Source organism: Pholis gunnellus, assembly GCF_910591455.1.
Source record: "Pholis gunnellus genome assembly, chromosome: 13".
NCBI classification, from domain to species: Eukaryota; Metazoa; Chordata; class Actinopteri; order Perciformes; family Pholidae; genus Pholis; species Pholis gunnellus.
The window spans coordinates 23607619-23626837 of record NC_136540.1 but is presented as its reverse complement, the minus strand read 5'-3'; the positions used below and the strand labels follow the sequence as shown (position 1 = coordinate 23626837).

At 43.7% G+C, this 19219-nt stretch overlaps 1 protein-coding gene across 1 annotated transcript in view; it reads left to right on the top strand.

Annotated features, from left to right (window-relative positions):
• The window catches only part of uvrag (UV radiation resistance associated gene), an 86410-nt gene that overhangs the window by 27351 nt on the left and 39840 nt on the right, over positions 1 to 19219 (top strand). Inside the window, exons 10-12 of the mRNA XM_079171330.1 lie at positions 1752 to 1839; positions 2196 to 2256; positions 5504 to 5669. Coding sequence (XP_079027456.1) covers positions 1752 to 1839; positions 2196 to 2256; positions 5504 to 5669 — 315 coding nt within the window. The remainder of the gene's footprint in view (positions 1 to 1751; positions 1840 to 2195; positions 2257 to 5503; positions 5670 to 19219) is intronic.

Here is a 19219-nt window from a genome sequence, read left to right as displayed (position 1 = left end):
CTTCTCGTGGAGCGTTTTTGGATTGTTGTCATGGTACTTTTACTTGAGAATTGTTAGTCACATGGCAGGATTTGTGTATTTGCTTCCTTAGGTCAGTTAACATGTAGATTAACACAAAGTATTTTGTTTGTGAGCATACATTAAGAAGAGGGGGAGCGGGGCGGACATGAGTTTACATGTTTTAGGATAAGGGCTTGCACCTCGGGCTTAACCAATTAGATGAGGCAAAGTCTGCCGGACAGATGAGTGATTTCCAATCGTTACACACCAGTCCGTTTCCTCTTCACTGGGAAAGGGAAATGATAAGAGACTGCTAACCAGAGGCAAAGCCAAATAGGAAATTCAAGTGTAAGGCGAGCAGCAGATGAAATCCTCCTTCATCTGCATGAGATGATGGACTATTACCGACAAGTAGTTCTGTAGAGGACGCCCACACACCTTTCACACTAAGCAGCCGATCATCTGTGTTACTCAGACACAAGCGGTCCCAGAAATAGATGTGCATAAATCCTGGAAGAGTCATGTTTCATTTACTTTTTAAATGCAAGGCTTTGTTATTTTTTTAGCTGCAGAATTTGGAATGGGTTTCACACAACTCAGTAACTAGATTAATTGTACATATAGTCTTGTTTTCCTTATAAAGCCATTTAAAGCCTTTAAATCTCCTGCACTCCCCTCATAGGTTCCTCAGTGATATTATATGACTGTTGGAAGTGGAAGAGACATCTAACGGGACATTTGTTTTTGAGGCACATATACAACAGCTTCAACATCCATTTACACAAACAGGAATCCTTAGATTGGGTTATTCACTGGAGCTGTTCTGATACCAGTACCAGTATCAGAAATGCTACCGGGACACAAGTCTATGCAGCGATCCGATATCATTTTATCTTATCATTTCTCTACTGATATATACGCTACACGGGACCAACAACAACACGTGTCACTCACTACCCGATCCATACATCCTGCCCCAATGTGCAAACTAGTACTACACACCTGTTGTTGAACACACACTTGTGCATCCTCCTTTTTCCTGATAATGCTACATTGTGAACAACAAACCTGTGTTGAAATCGTCCGGAGGAGAGCTACTAAAGGTTAGCTGTTGGCGGCACAGCCCCGCTTGGCTAAATAACGGAGCTAACGGCTAACATACGGATGTTGCATTAAGTAATACACAATGATGCTTTCAAGCTACACTGACAGATACACTGTTATTGTGTTACCTACAGGTCTGAGGTGTGTACGAAGGTGGACTTGTGCTACATTGTAACAAGGTGTTTTCTCTCTGTCTTTTCATTTTGTGAGGTCGTATGTCAGGGAATGTTCTGCTTTGTTCAAAATGGAAAGTTGCATAATTAGCATATATTTATTTTTTTATTTTTTACAGTAAATTGCCCTAAATTGACTCTGAGTCAGTCAGCTCTCATCCATACAATGACCAACATTAACCTGCTATCACACATCGTTATGCTGCATGAATCAACTCTTCTCCCTGTTCGTGATGAATCCTTTGTATTTTCACCAACTTCAATCCCTTCATGCCTCACAGCGGGTCCCTGTGGGGAGCTGTGACTAGCCTGGAGGATTTCCACCACTCATTGCTTTCTCCCTTCCATCACCTTCCCCTACGATCTCACCTCTGCTCTTCCTCTAGTCCTCCACTCGTTACTGCAGCGTCCGTCTCCCTCTGCCAGCCGGCTACTCACTGTGCCTTCCTTGTGTCTGGTATTTTGTCTCTCCAGGGAGCAGTTCCTCAAGTCCAACGCCCAGCTCACCTTCCGCTGTCGTCAGCTCCTCTCTGAGCTCTCCTACATCTACCCCATCGACGTGGTGAGTTGACGGTTCACTGCTGCACAACACATTGTTGACGAGGCAACTGCAAAGAATTATCTGCTTACAGAACCGTGGCTTTGATCAAGCTGAAACGGAGCAGATCGGTTCCAAAGTAATGTCTGAATTCTGAATGTTATTTCTATTGAGTCACCACCTATCTGTTTAACGTGCTAAACATTGCAGTCACTCTGTTTGGCGTACGAACCAAACATTTCCGATGCCGACACCACTGAACAATGATGGAACGATTCAAAGCAAGTGTCTCTGCTGGTGGCAGAGCTGGTGTTTCACACCAGGTTTTCATCTTGTCTGGACATCGTCTTTAACACGAAACCTCTTATTTAAATCCGCAGGCCAATCAGTCGGATTATGTCATCTGCGGAGTGAAGCTGCCAAACTCTGAAGACTTTCAAGGTAATCTATTATGTGCCCGCTTGTGTGTTTCAGGGCTAAAGGAGGATAGGCTGCGGTAAGGCATGCCGAACAAATGTCTGGCCTTAGCTTTAACGCTTGAGGTTATACGTAAATGTTTGATGAAAAGAACCCAATCTGAAGGCTGATGATCTCATACATACAGCATCTATGAGATCATAACTTTGGCAACGATACGTGGCAATTTGGCATTACTGTGCTCAGGTATTCCAGTCTTTAACGTGCATAAATGCTATAATTTCATAATCAACGGTAAAGTGTGTAATTCAATGCATAAAAGACATAATGACATAATTGTCTTATCAATAGTTTTACTAGCAGGGCAAGGTTGACATTCCTCTTAACTTTTTTTTATTGTACAGAACTAGCCAAAGTAGACACACATAACGTGTCTTGCCTCAGATACTGTGTGTGGGATGAGCTGGTAATGATTGAGCACCTGTGTAATCACTTTCCTGCGGCAAAGGCGGTCTTTGAATTCAAATTAACAGGCACGCACACACAGGTACTTGTGTTCATCTTTTCTCTCCTCCTGACATTAGGTACATTTCCATCCACCTGTTTTTGTCCATTTGTGCACCAAAAAAACCTGAGCAGAAACGGCAAAAATATAATCTTGAAATATCGCAAAAAAAAGGTTTTCACGCTTGGCTGGTTGGTGTATCGATGAAAGCAAAATGCAAATAAATGGTGACGTACATGGATGATGGGACCGAGTCGGAAAATAGCAGCAGAATAAACCTCGAGTCATATTTACATCCAGTTTTTCACCATTTGGGATTCCACTGGCGCTCTTTTAACTGCGTCATCTTGTTGGGCCCTCTTATTCTGTAATGGTATAATGACAGAGAATTTGGCCCACCTACTGCTTATCTCATTGAACCTACCCCCCAATAATCGTAGTGGACAAGCATTCCCTTTTTCTTTTTTTGTGCCTAATTTCCCTTAGTTTGGTTAAAATGTGTGATACATTTGGATGGAATTCTGGCTGCAGTTTCATTTGCATCAATTTATTTATCGTCCACACTGTCAAAAGAATTAGTTGATACAATTTCAGCCAGTGTTTCTGTAAAACATAGGGCCAACAAAGAGGAAGGAGAAGGCCGCATACGGATCTAGTTAAAAAAAAAAAGAAGAAAGAATTTAGACTCTTGGAGTCTTTAAGTGAGGAAAGAGTTTGGAGCCAGGCATGTGGGACAGACAGACTAAGAACTAGTTTGGTTTGCATTATTCTGTTTTTGGGAACACTTAGCCTTTCTGATCTGCCATTGGACTCTGATGGAGGAGCTGTTCCACCTCCCACAGTCTCGTAGAGTCTTGTCACAAGGTGCTTTTGTAACTGGTCCCACCACCACCAAAAAGAGACATGGCCCGCAAAAACCACACAATGTAATATGTGTAATATCTGTTTTAGCCACAGAGCCCTTGTTATCTTGTCTGTGTGGCTGGTTAGAGGGAGGTTCACGCTGGATGCGTCGTGATAAACGGGGTTTGCTGTCACAGCGAGGTGACGACTTCATGACCTCTCAATAGTTGGGATTGAACGGCCAATGAATGGTTAGCTTTTGGTCTGCAGCACTTGTCTTACACTGAGAACACACTCGCCACTGTCCCCCTCAACATTCTCCAGCTCTCCTTCCTCACAGCTGGTGAGACCCGGCGGGCCTCCGAACCCCATAACTCAAAAAACACCACTCCCGATCCCCTGTCACGCTCCACCTGTCGCACTCCACCTGTTGCAGCATATTTCAACAGCACAGCGGAGCGCGCAGTCGTGACAGCCAGCCCATTTTATGTTTGCAGCAATCGCTCGTTCCCATAAGGTGGAGGCCTGCGTCTGCTTCTGCCTCCCGGTCCTGCGTAGGTGGACCTGTAGCAGTGAGTAAAACAACCGCGCATGTGCTGTGGCGGAGGATGAAAGGCCTAACAGAGAACATCCTAACGCATTGACGGCTAACTACCTTTCTCCTCCCAGTCAGATGGCTTGTTGTTTGTGAAATGTAGAGGAGGGCTGTCATGCCGTCCAGGTAGCCATTAATATTCGCCCTCTCTAACTGTCTCGGGCAGCGCAACAGGCAGAGACCTTTTTAGAAAGAGAAGATGGAAAAGCATGCGTTTCACCCTCTTCATTTAACCACCGTGCTCTCATTTGTGTGAGGTCTGCCCCAGAAAAAAAGCCTGATCATGTCTAGAACCGCCCACAGGAGGAGGATGTTCCACATTAGAGACCAGGGTCAGGGTTAGTTGGAGTCCTAATCCCACTGGGGGTCAAAAAAGTGGAGCAGAGCGCCACTCCCCTGAGGCCCTTCAGTGTTTTACATTTAACTAAGCTTCCCTTGTCAGCTCAGCCTGACAAGATGGCAGCAGTCTCCACTTGCACCCTAAGGTGTCCTTTAGTTGACCTGTTAGTGTGTAGCATCATCCAAAAGCACCAGAGGCCAAGAAGCTGTTTACTCCAGGTAGACTGGGTTTTTTTTTTTTTTTTTCTTTTTGGTGCTGTCGACAAGAAAATGCAAGGCGAAAGAAAAATGTACGTTCTGAGTCAAAAGACAGTTTGAGCCAAGGAGCATAGCACTCACTATTGCCACAGTCTATTACTTCAGCGCATTAAGATAAAAATGACGGTGATTTTAAGCCTTTGCCTCAAGCTTGTCCCGCCGCTGTTAGAGAATGTGAAAGCACTTAGAGTGTCGTCTTGAAACCATTCCTCCTACTTACAGCTCGATGGTTTACTGTCCAGCTTTCCACTCTAATAGATACTCTGCTCAGACGCAATAGTTATATAGTACGTGATGCTTTTGTTTTTCAAGCACATATCTGAAAGATTTTGGGTACTTTGTGTGCCGTGCCACATTTTGTATTGCTTTCAAAACACCATCCCACATGAATGCTACGGCTCTTCTTACCGTGGATACTCGGTTGCCAAACTATCTTTGGTGGGATGTTTGTTTGTACATTTTTGTTCCGATTCTCAAGATGTGGTCGCAGTGTATGTACTCGCCGCTTTTCTTTTTCCATGTGAGACATTGCTGACTGTGCTTTGAAGTTGTTGGTGTGATAAAATACCTTTTTGGTTTATTTCAAATGCTGCTGTTTTGAATTGGATTATAGTCTTAGCGGCTTCGGTATGTTGATGCAGGTCACCTCAAAGGGCATTTGTGCTCCGCTCGGCAACCCTCTTATCTAATGTGCGATTACTGGATCTTCTCTTCTGCTTTGTCTCCCGCAGCAAAGGATGATGGGAGCCTAGCGGTCGCCCTGGGTTACACGTCGCACCTGGTCCTGATGATCTCGTGCTTCCTGCAGATCCCTCTTCGGTATCCGGTGATCCACAAGGGTTCCCGCTCCTCCATCAAGGACACCATCACTGACAGACTCACTGAGAAGGAGAGAGAGTAAGTGGGCTCAATACTTAGACGTCTCGTCTCGGCATGCCTCTCTTTCATCAAAAGTTTGTCTTCCCGTACAAATGGATCGATATAAATTCACGGTTGCTTTTCACCTCCTTGAATTTGGAGGTCAAAGGTCAAGGTCACTGTGACCTTACATCCGTCCCATTCATGTGAACACGATGCCTCAGAAACTTTGTGAGACAGTTTCTTTAAATTTGGCGCAAACGTCCACTTGGACTCAAGGATGAGCTGATTAGTTGTTGGTGGTCAAGGGTCACTGTGACCTCACAAAACACGTCTTGGGCCATAACTTTAAGAATTTAAATTCAAATTATGACAATTTCACACAAATGTCTAATAGGATAAAATAATGATGTGATGACATTTTGGACAGACATGAATGTGAACTGCAACTAGACTGGTTGGCGAAGACAAACAACCACAAGGTGGTAACTCTAGTTTTATGCATTAAAGGGATAGTTCAGGTGTTTTGAGGAGGGGTTGTATGAGGTACTCGTTCATACTCAGTGTATCGTAGTCAGGCAGCAACCTCCAGTTCTGACGAGTGAAGCCAATGCAGAAGTGCCTTAAACGTGCATTCCCTCTACTGTCCAGCAGGGGGCGACTCCTCTGGTTGCAAAAAGAAGTCTGATTGTATAGAAGTCTTTGAGAAAATGACTACTGCTCTCTTGATTTATTACCTCAGGAAACATTGTAAACATGAGTTAATGGTCTCAATCTCTAGTTTCAAGTCTTCTTCAATACAGCATGATGTTCATTTAGTCTATAATTTAGAGTCAAATAGACCATAAAGCAGGGTATGCTTCAGGGCGGGCTTACTGTGATTGACAGGTCGCTGCTGCCACCAGAACCACATACAGAGTCTCTACTCCTCCGCATTCCAAATTGCAGAACTCAAAAAGCTTCAAAACAGCAGTCCTCTAACCAATGGGTGACGTCACGATGACTACGTCTACTTCTTCTATACAGTCTATGATTGTAGCGTGGCAACCTCCATCTACTGTATCTAACACAGTGACTATGGACGAGTACGTCATGCATCCCCACTTCAAAACATCTGAACTATTCCTTCATGAAAGCAGCTCGTCTCTTGTGTGGACTGTATGATTAGTAACATGAGGGCCGACGTTCAGGTGAAGCAATACTCAACGATACAAATAAGCACTTTTGAAGTGTTTTATTCCACTGAAGACCTTGGGTGATGGGCCATAATCCTGTCTCATTGCTGCTGTTAGGTTGAATTTGTTTGCAGTGAGTCAACAAACGAGTTATTTGTTTTAGAAAAAAGAAACACTTCTCCAACATGCTCTCATGTAAACAGGGTTATTGTGGTAAATTGGCAGTTTATACGAACATGTAAAGGGCTTTAACAGACCCAGCTGTTTTGACAGCAGCTGTAGTTTTATTGTTGTATATAGAGAGAAACACAAAATCAGGGCTCGACAGTAAGGGTTGCCAGGTTGCCATTAGCGACCATTTTGAGGAATTTGCAACCAAATCTTGGCCTTTGGCAAATACTCTTTCACATGTAAAAAATGAGGACAGCAAAACCCACCCAGACCCTTCAGCTGTATCGAGACGGACTGGAGGCCGTCTGACACTGACGCTGGTGTCACTTAAGGGTTAAGGGACCCACAATCCAAGACTTTAGTGCTGAAGGGCCAGTGGGTCGTGATGGGAATCAGCACAAAGCTAATGTTAATTACTCAAAATATAAGGTGTCAGTTTAGGCAACCAAAAGCTGATGTCTCTTTTAAAAGTTAGTGTTGAGCCCCGATGAGTTGAATATAACTTAAAGAGCAACATAACGCCACGTTTTAGCTCGAATAAGCTCCCTTCACAAATTCAAACAATATATCTTCATACTGATAATAGACTGTACAAGTGATTTACGAACTCTAAAACGTTGACTTCGTAGCTTTTTAAGTAAAAGTACTTTTATTTGTACGACAGTTAGTTAGTGCACATACAGTATGGCTGTTTTTAAGACTAAGCATTATTGTGTTGCGTCATGGTAACTGCATGTTCAGTGTCAAAGAAAGGAGGTGAGTCACACTCTTAGTTCCTATGAGAACATGATTTTATTTACCCAACATTATCATCAATGTACAATCTGTTGAAATGTTGGCTGAATAAAGACATTCTTGCAGTGGTGAGATTGTGTTAACTTTTCCCTTGTTGCCAGTACTGTGGATAATGTATTATTGTGATAAAATCTCCCAAAACTTGTTCTACTTTAACAAATCCTCCATCGCATGCTTTTAAACCTTTACTTGCATATTGAGGGGCGCTAAAATGTGTTTTATATTCGCCCAGTATTTTTTATCTAAAAAGAATTCTCCTAATGAAATATTAAATCCTTTTGATTTTGTAGTTGTTTTTTTTTGGCAGAGCGAATATTTTTTCGCTGCAACTATTTTTGCAAATCTTCAAACCAGTTTGGAACATTTTCATTGTCGTTTCTGTTGAAAATAAATTGTTGTGCTCACAAGAATGCCCTGATAGTAACGTACAGAGTTGCTGCCTGTGGAGTCTGATTTGAATACTCACTGGAAAATAAAGGCTGTAAAATGGAAATGGCGTTAATCACACATCTCAGCTGGTACTCATTTCCAACTGCAACAGTCAAGGTTAAAAGAACATTCAACTTTTGTTACATTTATAACACTGTTAACAAGAAAGTACATATGGTAAAACTTACAGTACATGCTGAATGTTTATGACATTATCCCCGCTTCATGATCACACCGCTCTTTGATTTCCAGTTAATTACATTTTAAGTAATCTATCAAAGCATGAGACCTGAGGTACTGTAGTTTATAAATGGCCAGCCTTGTTATACTGTGATTCAATATATTATATAAATAAATTCAGATATTTAATTCAGAGCTGTGCAGCTTCTGGGGATACTGAACGTATATGTACCTTGAAGATTTCATTTTTGCCAACTGTTGCGTGCATTGGTTTGGACACATGCAGCCACTTTTTCAGTAAGTCTCCACTGCATCAATTAGTTTAGCTGCGAGGTTGTCAGCTGTGTGTGTCTGCCTGGCATAACCTGTCAGGGTTTTCAGCACTGTATTGAAAGCCTGACGTGCGTGCGTGCGTGCGTGAGAGAGAATGAAATCAGCAGTAACGTTACAGCTGTGGATGTTGCAGTCCAGTGTGTGTGAGCAGTTTATATGTCAGTGAATCAATGCTAGAACTCCTCAAGACCCGACCCTGTGTCTTGTGAGCATAGAGTGTACTGTATATAAGAAGTGGACGTCGTCATCGTGACGTCACCCATTGGTTTTTGGACTGCCGTTATAAAGCCTTGAGACAGCCGTCGCCATCTTGTTTTTTTCACAACAAATGAACAAAACGTAGAGGCGAGAATGTGACGGTGTATACGGCTCTGGTAGCAGCAGTGACCTATCAATCACAGTAAGCCCGCCTTAAAGCATACCCTGCTTTATGGTCTGTTTGACTCTAAATGGACCATCATTGACTAAATGAACATCATGCTGTATTGAAGAAGACTTGAAACTAGAGATTGAGACCATAAACTCATGTTTACAATGTTTACTGAGGTAATAAATCAAGAGAGCAGTAGAGTCATTTTCTTAAAGACTTCTATACAACCAGACTTCTTTTTGCAACCAGAGGAGTCGCCCCCTGATGGTCAGTAGAGAGAATGCAGGTTTTAAGACACTTCCGCCTGCTTGTGAGCCAGCCATCTGCAACCTGCAACCTGCTGATTCCAAAGGTAGCAACTCCAATGGCTTTCGCAGCTGTAAGACGGGCTTAGCTTTAAGGTGGACCAGCTATTCTCCTTTCAGCTTTTTCTTTTTCTTTTCAATTTGTATTAATTGTTAACATTTCTTTATTTTCAGTCAACATTTAAACAGTTAATCTCTAATCCCACCACTTCTGGCTCTGACACTTTTTCCACACACACCTCCGTAGAGTGGTAGCGGCCAATGCTCCACAAAAAGCCCACATTTAAAATGTGGCTTCCTTTCTCCTTGTCCTCGTTTTCATCTGCTCATGATTTCGCTGGCATCCACCGAGCATCAACCGTCAAATTAAACCATGAACGCTTACTTCCCCTGCAACACAAACCACAACACAAAGAAAACCAACTGATTTGAGCACTAAAGCTAAGAGAGAGAGAGGTGAGACCTGATATACATACATTTCTGCTGCTTGTCCAGGTCAGAGTGGCAGTCATCCTGGGTTATATATAAGTTACAGTGACTGCAGTAACTCTATCTGTCATCATCACACCCCTCAGCTGCATCTCACTACAGTGTCCTGTGTTCCATTAGCTGCTGGTAGCTGCGCTACATTATTCTCTTTATAAGCAAAAACAGATTCCAGGTGTGTGTAAGTGCCGGGCTTCTGTTTTCTTTTGTCTTATTTGCCTCCTTTGGTGTAAACAGTTGACCTCTCTGTAAATTGTTTGTGGCATATTCTTGTGACGTGGAAATCTCCGACTTCTGTAACTTAATAGTAAACATAAATAGCGACTTTTTGAAATGAAGGTCATAACTAAACCAATTATTTTTCTCTGGAAGATGCTCACCGATTCTTATCGATTTTTTTTTTTTTTTCTGGTATAATTTAAAGTGACTGCACTTGGACAGGAGGCGCTTTAGCTGTTTTGTTTTGCCCATGGCAACATGTTCCCTTTTTTATCTTACTCAGGCTTCGCTGACACTGTAAATCAGGCACACCTCGGTGATGTAACCACTTTACTTTCTATCTTCAAAGCATAATATCTTTAAATCATGAACTATTCAGGATTGATAATTCTAGGCTGACATAGAGAGAGGCAAAAGATGAACCTCACCTGGGTCTTTGTCTGGGTTTGTCATGAATTGTACAGACACTGCAATTACAGCGACAGCCAGTGTAATGAAATTATTATTTGTGTATGTTATGGTCTTGTAACTATGCATCAAGTCGGGATAAAAACCCACTTTATGATGATTGTACGCCTGGGACACAATCGCTCAGGTATGCACCTTACATGCATATTGACATTCCACACATGCAAGACCACCAATGAGTGTGAGAGGGGGAGGGATGAGATGAAGATTATGCAGTGTTACTAATTTCTGTGGATGTGAGTGAATATAGTGTTAGAGTGAGTAGTCTGGGTAGGTTCAACGCTACTGGAAGAGGAGAATAAAGAGTCATGCTCCCAGTTAGCGCTGACATTATGCCCAATACTCTGCTTTTGCTGCGCACGGCCTTATTGACAACAGCAGAATATTTCGGTCCCTTTTGTTCTTACTCATGTAATCGTGCGTTCTGCTACGAATGTCCAGCATCGTGCTGGTTGTATTCATACAGTCTTCCCAAAATAAACTTCCCACTTCACAGGAAATAATTACTTGTCGGAAAAGATCGTGGTTTGGGTAACGATAATTGCAATACTCTTGATAAGTTTAGGCAATAAAACTACTTGGTTATCTTTGGGGAAAGATGATGGTTTGAGTTAAAGTAACTAGAGAAGTGGTGTTACGTAAATACAGAAGTTGTGTGAAAAAAAAAACGTTGACTTCTGGTTTCACGCGGGACACAAACAGCGTTCTCCTGGGTGAAAGTCTGTTGTTTTTGGAACCCAACCGATCAACCCGACCTCAACCCTGTGCAGCATGTCACTCTGGTTCATGATTACGTGGATTACATACGATTTCATGGGATATATACGAATTACAGTGATTACATTTTAAGGTATAGCTGTCAACCATGGGTTCTCCCAGCTCCTGTGTCAGCACCTCTTTGTGCTCTACTATCCGTCCAAAACAAATGACTTTTTATCCTTGGCTGAGGGAGGCACACGGGGATGACGTGTAAATCAGCACTGACACTTTCACGTCCACATGTGTCGTACTGAACAGACAAACAGCCGGGAGAAAGTGTGTGAGAAAAAGAGAGACGTTATCAGGTAACGCTGCGATGGAGCGGCCGCCTCTCTCTGTGTGGGTGATTATGTCATGACAACAGCTGGAGGGGCTCACTGGGAGTCGCATTCCTAGTCCTGCCATGCAGGATATTTACACCCGGCCAACGAAAAATAAACTCGTCGGCTGCGTGGCTGTCGAACAGACGCGACAGTCCAGCTTCGCCCTTAGGTGTCTCTGAGTGGGGCCGAACGCTCGAGCATCCCCCCCCAACCCTCTCCTTCACATGTTCGTGACCCCTGAGGTCTCGGCAGGCTGCAGACACGCAGCAAAATGATGTGTGGGGAGACGGAAAGCAACTAGCCGAGCTCTGAAAGTGTACAAAAAAGGGGTGATTAAAGTGTCGGAAAGAGGCAGCCAGCGGTGATAAGTGAGGTGGCTTGGGATCGGTTCCTCAGAGCGTGGTAGGATTAGCAAGCAGTCGGTCAATTATAATGCCGTGCACATAGGAACCGTATGCCGTTTTAGTTGCACATCGCACTGTTGGCCCTTGCTGAATTTGTCCTAACCCCATTTTTGCAATGCATCCTTAAAATAGGGCTCAGCATCCCCTTCTCTGTGGCTGTGCTGCAGTACCAGGTGTGGATCCAGAATTCGGTAGCTGTTATAATCCAACATGAAATCCCTCAAGTTGATTTCTCAGAGCCCTGGGTATAGTTGAGCAAGAAACAAATCCTTATACCTAGCCTGTTAATTCAAGTGTTTGGGCCTTCAGTGTTGTGTGGAAACTGTGAAAATAGCTTTTTTTATGTTTGGCTGCTTTATTTCGTTCAGTCATATTTTGACCCCAGGAAAAGATGTCAAGGCATGTGTTGATCTGAACTCTGTTCCCCTCCAGCGTTTGAAAGTGGCCCTGTCAGAATGTTTGAAAGTAAGGTGTGGAATATGACGGTCTGTTTGGCACCCTGTACGATTTGGTATTTTCTGTATCACAAAATCCCCCCCCTCCAGTACGAGACGTTCTCTGGACTCTTAACGACATGTTGCGCCCACATTTTGTCCTGTGGAGAGCCCGGTTCCAGTGTTTCTGATTGCATGGGGAGAGAATGAGGGAGATGCGATCCAGATGTCCAGTGTCTGATTGAGACCAGAGCCCAGCTATTAAAAAGCAAGCATTGCCTCATATATTCGTTCGCCCCAAAGTATTGAGGCAAATCAGGTTGTTTTTTTTTGTTCTTTATCACGGCGAAAGGAAAAAAAGATGCAAGTGGGATTTACACATTACTGCTTGCTTCAAACGCAAAATAAACTGTCGGTGGAGGTAGTGAATGCCAAGAAGGGGGGGCAGCTTAAGACGAAAGGAACCTGTGAGCTCCAAGAAAAGAGGTTATTGTTCCGGGGCTTCAGCGGTTTCATGTCTCTTAACATGGACCATGTGCAAAAGAGGAGAGGGGGAACAGCTCTCAAACGAACCTGAAAAGCACCGGGGCTGGAGGGCACGGTTCAGCATCCTGCTGAGAGGCACATTATGTAGGAAGGCCTACACACACATTTACAGAAGTCAAGTTCGGCAATCACTCCAGGTGATTAATTTGTTATAGTGAAAGCTAATGTTGAGAAACTACCAAGAGTAAGCACGATTTTCGAAATGATCCAACCTAAAAACCCTGACCAGTGTTGCCAACTCTTTGACAATGACCGTAGCTCACAGCAGCTCTAGATTCAAAAAGAGGAATGACCCTTCAGGCCTCCCCAAAGCCACTCCCCCAAAACTATCAGAATAAACCATAGACTGTATATAAGAAGTGGACGTAGTCATCATAAAGTCCCCCATTGGTTTGCGAACGACAGTTCTGATGCCTTTAATTCGGCATTTTTGCCGTCGCCATCTTTTTTTTTTTGTGCAACTAGTGAGCGGAGGTGACCATATTTGTACTGCGGAGACGCCGTATACGGCTCTGGTAGCAACCTGTCAATCACAGTAAGCCCGCCCTAATGCTGCTTTATGGTCTGTTTGACTCTGAATGGACCATAATTTACTACATGAACATCATGCTGTATTGAAGAAGACTTGAAACTAGAGATTGAGACCATTAACTCATGTTTACAATGTTTACTGTGGTAATAAATCAAGAGAGAAGTAGAGTCATTTTCTCATAGACTTCTATACAACCAGAGGAGTCGCCCCCTGATGGCCAATAGAGAGATTGCCGAATGAAAATGAAATTATTGGACGGGATTATTATTTTTTTTCTTGTCTTTATTTTGGTCAGGATGTAATGAGACTTTCCACAAATGTAACAAAAACATTTTTTGAGGAACCCTAGCTTTAAACAATGAGTTCACCAAAAGGACAAGCTCACACAGGCTTTCTATCTTGCCCCTAGTAGGTATCGAGTCATGCAGATAGATTAGATCTTCATCTCCCGGGGTTTTAAGATATCCGTCTGGGCATTTCTGCTACCACGCCAATGTTGTACAATGTGGGTCAATGGGATTTCATTTTTTGGCACCTGATCAACATTCTCCGTCTTTGAATGTTGATTGTTTCACCGCGCTCTGTCCTACAGCACAGATTCATTTCATGCAGCAAGTTTACAGATTTTGGCTCCAAATGGAATTCAAGTTACCCATATTTAAATTGTTATTAAGTTTAATATCTAATGAGAATTATTTGATGTTCTACTGGGTTCTAGAAGAGACGGCACATTATCTGGCATGACAGAATAACTCATTATTTAAGCAGTGTGATGAGCACATGCTGCATAGTTACTGTGTTTTCCATAGAAGAGATGAAAGAGATGATCAAATTGGGAGCCAGGGAGTTTGAATCAAATTCCAACGAATTGTTCATTAGTTAGGTCTGTATGTCAACTACAAAGGCACACGGGGAATGGACTGAATGTTTACTTGTCTTCTGCGGTTTTCTGCCCAATCACTCAAGGACAATAGCGTGAATACTATATTTATGATGGCTCTGAAGAAGCTGAGGAGTCTCCTCTGGTTGACAGGTGAGTTGCATAAGCAGCCCTTCATCTCGGAGCCCTGCTGTTGCGCAGCTTATTGAAGCAGTCGTTGTCCATACTTCATTAAAAAGATAACGAGAAGCATCTGCGCTGTATGGCTTTCTGAAGGATGCGGAGAATATCTAATAACGGTGTATTCTTGCTCATGGACTGAGGGGAAAACATGAACGTACCTGTCACAGTTTTTCTTTCAGTATTAGCTCTCTTTTTAGCCATGCTAGCGTCATGTCTGTCCACCACTTTGTCCAATTATGTCAAAAACTATAAGATGGATCGGCACAGGGTGTTGCACATTCATAGTGCCCTGAGGATGAACCCTGCTGACTTTGCTGACCCCATGACTTTTTATTCAGCGCTTGAATTGCCACCAATTTTTTACACTCAATATTAATGCCCACCTCAGCAGGAATTGTAATGATTTTAGTGATCTTCTGACTTGTTATTTAGCCCCATCATCAGGGTTTATGACCAAATACATGCAGAATAATCACTTTCCCATCAGCCTCAGCTGCACTTTGTGTTAGTGCTACTTAGAAAATGCTAACATGCTAAGCTAAGATATTGCGGATTGTAAATATTATACCTGCTCATCATAAGCAGGGCTGCACAATTAATCAGTTTGATCCACAATAGAAATATCTCCTACTACAATTTCTGCAAGGCGCAGCATTTGTTAAAGGCGAAATGTGTGTCAAAATACCATTTTAGATTAAATATTGTCATGTTGCAGACTTCAGAAAACATTTTTGTTTGGTACAGATCCCCGAAATAATGACACTATAATGATCTTTTTTTTTTGTCTTTCAATGAAAATGAGAATAATGATGTAAAAGTTATCATTCCCTCTAATATTGTGAAACATATCTCAATATAATTAATATTATTAATTGCAATATCAGTCAAAATAATCCCAATTCAGTGGTAGTGTTTTTTGTTTTTACAAAATCGTTCAGCACCATACCAACATTATCATTGTGAGCATGCCTATGGTAGTATTATCTCAAAGCACAGCTGTGCTGAAGTACAGTCCCACAGAGCATCTTGCACGACTGTGGACTCTTGCTCTTGTGAAAATTGGTGTTGACCAGAAACTGCCGTGGGGTCGGAATATTAATCCTAAATCTGTGTAATAATCTTTTGATTCAAGATCAGATAACGTGTCGTGTTTTTTAAAGTGATGGTCCGCTAAGTTTTTGGAGAGAGATGCTATGTGCTGTCTGGCTGCTGGTCAGATTGAGCTCCTCTCTTCCTTCTCTGCTTGTGATTTAAAACAATGGAAGAAAACAAAAGGAAAGGGGGGGGGGGGGGGGGGGGGTAAAATGGGAGCCCCGAGGTCGGGAGCTGGGGTCAGCAGACCCCTGGATATTCTTAAGAGCTGTGATGAAAACCCAGTATGACAGAGCGAGCCACCGCCACATCACTCAGGAGGTGCTTCAACGGCGCAGGCCAAGATGGCGAAACGGTTACACCGGGGTCCTAAGTGCAGCCGCGGTCATTAAAACAGCATTCACTGACAGATGCTCAGTGTAATCATTTCTCAGATATTGAAAATTACAGCTCACTGTGATTTATATAGTAACCACTGCCATTACAGCTTTGACAGTTGCAAGGCAGGTGTTTTTTTTTTCTAAAAAGCAGGCCCAGATGATTTATGGTCCCGTGCTGTTTGAAATTGCACATTAAAGACATTTGCGAACACACACACACACACACACACACACACACACACACACACACACACACACACACACACACACCATTAAAACGGGGGCTGTACATACTAGCCAAGCCTCGTCTGCAACATGTGAGCCAGAACTGTTGTTTTGCACATTTGGAGTATTAATTAGGATGTCTAAACAGGCAAGCCAACACATGTGGCGACCTCAGCCTGTGTATACATTACTGCAGGTCAGCCGGTCGCGAGGAGTCCTCCCACCGTTTTTCTCGTGAACGACGGTGAAGCTGAGCACGACCACCCACCTGCATAGCTGTGTCCTCCCTTTTTACACTGCTACATTTAATACAGTGGACCCAGGAGGGAAGAGACCGGAGTCCAATATACTGTAACATGCTTAAATATACATGCTCTCTGTAGTTTTCACAAGAAGCCTGACCTTGTGGCCTCCTCTAATAGACTACTTTTAACAGGACTGCCTGTAGAGACGATGGTCATTTTAACTCAGGAGGACTCCATTTTGGCTCCCGCATTGTGGTAAAACTTACAGACACCAATGTCGGTTTTAACACGGCTATATGAGCAACTCACAAAGGCATACACCGAGCTTTAACTAGAGTCCTTGGGCAGCAGTAACCTCAGCACCTCAGCATAGCCCACAAATGTGTCCGCTTTAACCGGAGGGTGTAAAAGGCGTCATGTGCTGCTGACACCTGCTAAGAGGCCTGGCGGGGCGCAGAGCAGGGAGACGGTGGAGACACTGGTGGTGGTGGTGGATGACTCCGAGATCAAAGACGTGACAGTCAGCCTGCTATTAAAAGATCCCTCAACAGGAATAAAAATAAAAATAAATGGACCGGAAGACGGAGCAAAGAACTTCCTATTACTCATCACTGTAGCTGTGTGTTTATTGGTTGTTTCCTCCCTTTTACAAGAGTCCTTTCTTTTATATTTTGAAGCTGCCTGTGTCTAGACCCCTGCTGTTAGAGAGCTGGCAGGCCGGGGCGCATGTATTCTCGCTCATAAAGACGGGGGACTTTCCTGTGAAACGCAGCGTTTGTCTTTTTTACAATGCCAGGGCTCCACACTTATTAATTACATATTTATTGTGTCTGCGCTCAGAGCCAGCACTCACACGTTAGCTATCCCGTTCTGAGATTGCTCTGGAGGGGATGATGAGGGCTTTTTTTTGTTTTTTGTATTCGAGAGTTTTACTTCTGCTCTAAACTCACTACTGTCATTACTTTTTCTTTTTTTTTCTGATTTTCTCTCTCCCAGTGCACACAGAGTTGAATATTAGCTAAACGAAAGCATGTTTCAGCAATCGGTCTTTTTTCTTTTTTTAAATGGACGCTGAAGCGAGCGGGTGTGTTGATTATGGCGCCTGTCATATTCGGTTTGCTGTGTTAGTGTCACGGACACGACCCTTCAACAGAGCGGCCGCCGAGGGGAGCAGCCGGAGGGATGTGCTGACGGAAGAAACGGCCTGATTGAGGAAAGTGAGGAAATCTGAGGAGGAGCTGCTGAGATAGAGATGATTGCGTTTGATTTATATGTACAACAGAATTAAACGAAAGAACCAACAGAACAAGGTGCAAGAGGCGAAAGCGATCATGAGCTCATTTGGAAACAACAGAAAAACAATTAGTGCCACAAACGGTGCTTCCCCAGCGCGTGTGTGAATCTCTCTGGTTTGTGTCTGTTTATTCTGGAGCCAGGACGGGGTACTGATTGTGGCCTGCATACTCCTCCAGGAACTGTAATTTATTTCATCCTGTTTAGTGTGCAGGACCGCTTCAGTTCATGCTGCTGCCGCTGGCTGAGTGATTAAAAATGGCGTCCCGTCTCCTCTTCCTCTGCTGCTCCTTACTTCTCTCCGGGACAGAAACACCGCTTGCTTCTTCTACTGTTGCAGCAGAAATGACAGCAGTGACGTATCTATCCGTCCCGGTCGGTCAGAGCCGACTTGGATCTCCATTTTGTACTTTTGCTTATTTTGAGCGCTTTCTTTTTCTTTTTTGAAATCTCAGTGGGACAATTCTGGTCAAATTAGATAATATCTAAAATAATAAAAATGTCCCGGCTAACTGAATCACACACTGCTTTGGCGCCTCCTCCATTTCCCTCCATCCTCAGACCCCCCCCCCCCCCCCCACCCCCCCCCCCCCCCACTGGTATGTAATAATATATTTGACTTTACTGGACGTCCCCGGGAGGAATTCCTGGTGTTTGGTGAACCGGAGTCTCTCCAGTGTGATTTCAGACACAGCGGACAGCGGCCATTAATCACTCCGCCGTGACTGTGCGTGTCCGTGCGTTTGTGTGTGTGTGTGTGTGTGTGTGTGCGTGTGTGTGCTGGACATGGCTCTGTTTTCCTTTTTCGTGAGTGTTCATCAGCAAACAAGTCCTATCTGCTCTTGGGGAAGTGATATTGGGAATGCTAGGGGCGCAAGGGGAATGCCTGTTTTGTTGTTCTTCCTCTCTCTGTTAGTTATTTCCCAGTGCTGAGATATGGCCTCCGGCATGTCGCTCGCTCCGTGGGGGCTCATGGCCGCATGTCGGTGGATGTGGAGGGCCAAAAAGTGTCTGGCTGCATGGCCCCCCCAGGCTACAGCCGCCTCACTCTTTACTCCTTTTAGAAGCAGCATCCTGTTAGAATTCATTGTAGGGCTAGAACGACCTCCATCTGTTAAGGGTTTACTTCTTTCACTTCCCAGGGTTGCAGCGTAATGTGTGAGAGAGGAGGTGTTTACAGTGAGCACTAGCGCAGAATGTTGTCTGCTCACATACGAGTCGGAGAAAACGAACTGAAGAAGCAGAACCAAACCCTCGTGTGAGTTCATGTTCCCAAAGCCCCATGCTCTCGCAGCTGAAATGCTGGAACGTGGGTCTTATCAAAGATTCCGGAGCATCGAGATCTGAGTAAAATCTGGCCTT